Source organism: Neoarius graeffei, chromosome 12, assembly GCF_027579695.1.
Source record: "Neoarius graeffei isolate fNeoGra1 chromosome 12, fNeoGra1.pri, whole genome shotgun sequence".
Lineage (NCBI taxonomy): Eukaryota > Metazoa > Chordata > Actinopteri > Siluriformes > Ariidae > Neoarius > Neoarius graeffei.
The window spans coordinates 74,423,606-74,429,500 of NC_083580.1; the positions used below are offsets into that span (position 1 = coordinate 74,423,606).

At 44.2% G+C, this 5,895-nt stretch overlaps 1 protein-coding gene across 1 annotated transcript; it reads right to left on the reverse strand.

Moving 5' to 3' along the window:
• Window positions 1-1,298: 1,298 nt before the first annotated feature.
• LOC132895048 (protein ABHD15) lies at window positions 1,299-5,480 on the reverse strand. The gene is made up of 2 exons (XM_060935227.1): window positions 4,561-5,480; window positions 1,299-1,929 (listed from the first exon to the last, which is right to left on the reverse strand). Exons 1-2 carry the CDS (start codon window positions 5,478-5,480, stop codon window positions 1,299-1,301), a joined length of 1,551 nt encoding a protein of 516 aa, XP_060791210.1.
• Window positions 5,481-5,895: the final 415 nt, after the last annotated feature.

The following is a 5,895-nucleotide window of genomic DNA, read 5'->3' on the forward strand; positions in this document are numbered from 1 at the left end:
CGCAAAAATGCACTTGAAACCGCCCAATCTGGCAACACTGCGCACATGCTGCTTCTCTAAGAAGTAAGGCGGAAGGTAGTTTGTCGACGTCACCTTAAGACGACGCCAACGATTGGTCAAATTTGCGGGAAAGTTGCGGTGATTGGATATAATTGCAACACCACCCTGAATTCGCGGGGATTGGTTGAATTTGCGTTGAAGCTGCAAATCGCAACATCCTGGAGGCTCTGTTTTTTTGCTTGGCCCAGACTCTGTCTCCTCACTCACTGTAGCTTTAGGTACTAAAAATCGATCCATTTTGTCTCTGGTAAAGGCTAGCTGAAGTTCGCTAAATGTCCGCAATAGTAACTTATTCTGGTTTATGTTTCCTCACGTTGCGCCCCCCCCCGAAGAACTCTGGCGCCCCCCAGGGGAGGCGCGCCCCACACTTTGAAAAGCCCTGGGCTACTCTACTACAAGGATATCAGCTCATATACCGTGAGTAGAGAAAAATAAAGTGGCAGAGCGCACCAAATCAGATATAGCACCGTTATCAAGTATTTAAAAGAAACAAAAATGGGTAAATAAAAGAATATAGATTTTTTTTTTTCCTCCCCAATATCTCCTGTTCCACACTCCAGCCCAAATTGTGCATTGTGTAATGGATGACTTAATTATGGCACTATTACTAATTCTGCTATTGAGGCTGGATCTTTGTGTGTTTGATCCATAATTCAGTAAATGTAAATACCTCTCCTGTTTGCTCTCTTGGTCATGACTTCTCCAGTAGTCTTAGCGAACTGGAGTCAGTTTTTCCCCTGTAATATTTATTGTACATCCCAGGATTAGAATTCATTTATTTTCTGAACAGAAATATTTGTACGTTCCAGTTGCAATGTTCCGCTCTGTCTGTTTAAGATGGAAACCAGATAGGAAGTAATAAAAGGAATGGTTAATGATGTTCTTTACATGCGAATACATCTACTCTGACTATAGGAAGCCTGGGACGGAAATAAAACCAAACGTGTTTACTGTATTTGTAATGTTTTCCGAGCATCCTTCCACTTCGCAGTGTGATTTGTCGCTTGTAGAATCCTAAGAAAAATACTTTCTGCACAGATTTTGCAGCTATCTTGAAATCACACTGGAACTGAAAAAGTTATTAACCGGTGTTAAGCACTTTTTCAATTACATTTAATGAAAAGTTTTCATGGCATTCTTGTTCCCTGCACCTTTTCTAATCATCTTCACGCAAGTTCAAGTCAAGCCTTCTATTCCTCCTTCTCCTTTTCCACTTTTGTCACAATTCTCATGTCATGTCATCGAGTATATGATCTATTCCAAGTGAACATCTCTTGCTCTTCAAAAGTGGCCAGCCTAGACGGAGATGAGAGTTGTTTCCGGGAACCCAAGACAGGTTTGTCTCTCCGCAGCATGGTTGGTCTCCTCCTCTTGTGTGCCATAGCACCTGATGTTTTTTGCCCTTGGATAACATCCCATCCAACAAACCCTTCCATAAAGTTCTTTCTTTCCTCAACTTTGAAGAACTCTGTGACAACCCGGAAATATTCCAGCACTGCGTCATGGCTCCAGGAAGCAGCAGGCTGAGGGCCCTCCTGCAAGAAGCCACAATGGCTTCCCTGGGATGTCAGAGCCAGAAAGAAATATGGGCTGTTCTGGAAGATGGACATGGGTAAGGTGGAGGCTGGAGGTAGTAAAGGGTCATCGGTGCTGCACAAGCAAAGCACAGGAACAGCGATTTCATCTGCATCTCGCAAGGGTTCGTTACGGTCCCAGTAACTGGTCCAGTTAGTCTGCTGCTCCAGTGTGTCCTTTTGACTGGTGTCCAGCAATCTGACTGAACAGAACATCAACTTCTCCATGTCTTCAAGAGAACGACAGCTGAAGAGTTTCTCAGTATCCATAACTGAACTTAGAGCAGTCGCATACCTGTGTATAGGGACAAAGTTGTTGAGCTGGGTTTACATTCAATACTTTAAACAGTAAAGACCAACAATGAATTTCTAGACAAATAGAACAAAACCTGGTTTTATAGTTATTATTTTCTCTGACTGTGGTCATTATTACCTCACCTGGGACGGAGTCCACCAGGGGGCGAGGTATTGTTTTCAATGGGGTTTCTTTCTTTCTTTGTTAACGATATTATGAGAAAATGGCTGAATCAGTCTTCATGAAACTTTCAGGATAGATGGGCATTGGTCTCAAATAGAACCGCCAACATTTTGAGGGCCATCCGGTCAAGGTCACCAAAAAGGTCAAAATCATTTTTGTTGTGGCTACTGCCTCATATAGAGGTGCTAGCCACTACGTCATCATGCTGTAAGAGTGTAACGATTGCGCACTGCGCATGCGCATACATGTGTTCTGATTAAAATGGCCGGTGAGTGTATACAATTCGATTCACCATTCGAAATAAATGGACTAGACTAAAGAAATCGCTTTCAGACATCTCATCTCATCTCATTATCTCTAGCTGCTTTATCCTGTTCTACAGGGTCGCGGGCGAGCTGGAGCCTATCCCAGCTGACTACGGGCGAAAGGCGGGGTACACCCTGGACAAGTCGCCAGGTCATCACAGGGCTGACACATAGACACAGACAACCATTCACACTCACATTCACACCTACGCTCAATTTAGAGTCACCAGTTAACCTAACCTGCATGTCTTTGGACTGTGGGGGAAACCGGAGCACCCAGAGGAAACCCATGCGGACACGGGGAGAACATGCAAACTCCACACAGAAAGGCCCTCACCAGCCACGGGGCTCGAACCCGGACCTTCTTGCTGTGAGGCGACAGCGCTAACCACTACACCACCGTGCCGCCCGCTTTCAGACATGTTTAGGCTTATTACAGAGGGAAAATGTGTTCCACTGAGCTCTAGCACCGGGCCATTTCCAGGAAATACATTAAGTGTTTGGGTCATGGCAACAGCGTGTGTATGTCAGCCTCGATTCGGAGGTTTCAGTTTCGAAAACTGTAAGAGGAAAGAGTAGAATAATATAAAAGTATAGACACTTGGTATATTTTACTTCTGTGATTTTTAAATTGTTCATTTTTGGATTACGCTTTATTATATACTGTATGGACATGGGATCAGAAAACTATTTTATTTATAAGCAGTAGCCACATGGACCCATAGGGTACCTATTTTTTCACGATATCTTCCTTCATATTCATCATAAGTGCTACTGGGTGAGGTTTGTTTTGCCTGGCAATACGTTGTTGTTGATATCATCATCATTATTATTATCGGGGATGGCCTTGGATTCGTGTTCCACATTGTGGTGTCAGGTTGTACTAGGGGCGGGACTTATTTCATTCACACACCAGCACATCTTTCTTTCCTTCACAGCAAGAAGGTTCCGGATTCTAACCTCACATCCAGTGGAGGCCTTTCTGCATGGAGTTTGCATTGTGTCTGTGTGGGTTTCCTCCAGGTGCTCTGGTTTCCTCCCACAGTTCAAAGACATGGAGATTCAGTAAAATACCCAGCCACTGGGGTTGGACAAGCCAGTGAATACTTTTTAATTCCACAATGTACATTTAAATATGTGCCGAACAAAACAACGAAGACGTATGAGAGAGAACGCAGAACAGCTAAAGAGTTTGTCAGTGGGGCCAAGACAACAGGCCCCATTGACAAACTCTTTAGCTGTTCTGCGTTCTCTCTCGTATTGAGTAAAATGAAAGTTCTTTTCATTCCCAAGTCATATTGAGCTCCTGGGAATAAAAAGAACTTTCATTTTACTGTGAAAATGACTGGTTTCTACTGGTAAATAAATACCCCCACCCCTACCCTACCAACATCAGGGTTCTAACTCAACCAAAATATCAACGTAGTGGCACCAGTCCTAATGGCCAGGGGTTCAGGGGCCGCCACATGCTTACTATAATTAATATTCAACTATATTGGTGACATATTTATGGAAAAAGAATCAAACAACCAGCTGATGTTCACCAAGTGTCGGCTTTATTTTCAGCTTCAGACGTTCAATTACAATACATGACTATCCAGATCTAACTCGGGGACCGGAACATATTATGTGCAAGTGCCTCTTAACACGCATGGTACTTTACCGCGAACACAGCATAAGGAAGGAGGTAAACCGGACTAGCATGATCAGTGACAATCTCCACACGGAACTACTCGGGCAGCTACGCACTGGGCGCTTACGTGAACGACAAGTGGAGTCTGTCCGAATGTAGAACATTCGCATGGCGGCATGCCGTCACCGCCTCGTCAGGATAACAAGAGAAAATTAAACAAAAGCCCAGATTTTCAAGATTGACAAGTCTTTTTACTTGTGTAGTGGCAACTTTTACAGGCGTGTCAGCAATATTGTAGGCGTAGCGGTAAGGAAACATTGCGTATCGGCCCGATACGCTGAAAAGGCCTAGTTAGAACCCTGTAACATGGAGGAAAAAAATCCACCCGAGTTGCTGTTTACCATTTGAAACACCTTACACAAATGTACTGATATTAATATCCACCATCAAACCTTCTGTTGGTTTAAAGGTTATATCATTTACAAAAGCAGCATTGTGAATATAAATTACCTTTGGAGTTGCAACTTGCGGTAAAGCAGTGCTGCCTCACGGTATAGTTCTGGGAAAGGCGTCTCAAAGAACAGTTGTCCGTGGAACACGGGTGATATACAAGCAGCTGCTACTAGGTAGGAAGATGAGCCACGCTCCCCAAGGTAAGATAGCAGCAGACCAGACCCAGAACCTTCACTGACAGCAAACAGAACTGAAGACGGATGGCGGCTCTGAATGTATAGTACTGCCTGCACCATATCAGAGGGATCGCCAAACTCCTGGTAGTGTGGCGTAGCAAGCGGGCATCCCCCATGACCACGACGATGGAAGACCACAGGGTAGAAACCTTGCTGCAGAGCCAAGCGACACAAGCTCAGCAAATTTTGTGTGATCTTACCCAAAGCATTAGGAATCAGGATGATGATGGGTGGAGTGCTGGTATGGCAGCCTGGAGCTCTTTCTCCTGGATAATGTTCCCTCTTTGCCTGAACGTTCTGGTCTTTCAGCCTGACCGCCCAATCCAGGGCTACGATACCACCATCTTGTACTAGTAAATGTTCTCTGGTGAAGGTTATTCCACAGTGTTCTTGTACATCTTCTGCAATGGGCCATATGAAATTGAAGAGAATTTGTAAATGAGGGTCCGCTTTTGGCCATCTAGCCTGTGGAGCACGTGCTAACGCTTTACAGTTCTGTATGATGTAGTTTGTCAGAGCTGTCGGTTTGTAGATCAGCTTGATTTTTGGCTCCTGGTTCCCAGTGGGGTATAAAACACTGGGGTGTGGAAGCTTCAATATCGAGCAGATTATGATCCATATATACCAAGTTAGCTGCCTCGTTCCTTCCTCTACAAGACGGCAAATCCACTTTAATCGAAAAAGCATAACGATCAAGAACAGGATCATGGAAGGGATCAGGCAGAAGAAGAATTCCCACATGTCTGATTTCTTTCCAAAGCCACAGCCTTGGAAACAAGTCTAAGAGTAGAAAGCAAGCACTGTTGTATCCTTTTCAGGTCCATGCAGACAGAGGAGCCGTGTGTGGGAAGGTGCTGAAACTCGATGCTCACAGGGATCAGCTCTTGAAAACAAATTTGTCTCCACCTTGTTCATTGATCAAACGGGATACTTGTAGCTGCAGGAAATGAAGTTAAGTAGAAATCAGATGTCTTGATTACTTGAATGAGCTTGAGCCTTTAGTCCTTTCTTGTCCCAGAGCTAAAAGACGTGACAAATACAAACCCCTACTGAGCTCAAGTAGGGCAAGGACCTGAAGGGTATTGCATCTACGCAACCTTTGGACATTGATTTTTTGTTTTTAAAATGCAACCAGAAGGTATTGTGAACTTGTGTA

Coding starts and splice junctions, on each gene's coding strand:
- LOC132895048 (XM_060935227.1), bottom strand. CDS start 5,480: ATGTGGGAATTCTTCTTCTGCCTGATCCCTTCCATGATCCTGTTCTTG. Junction 1,930..4,560: donor CGCAAGTTGCAACTCCAAAG/GTAATTTATATT, acceptor CCCTATACACAG/GTATGCGACTGCTCTAAGTT.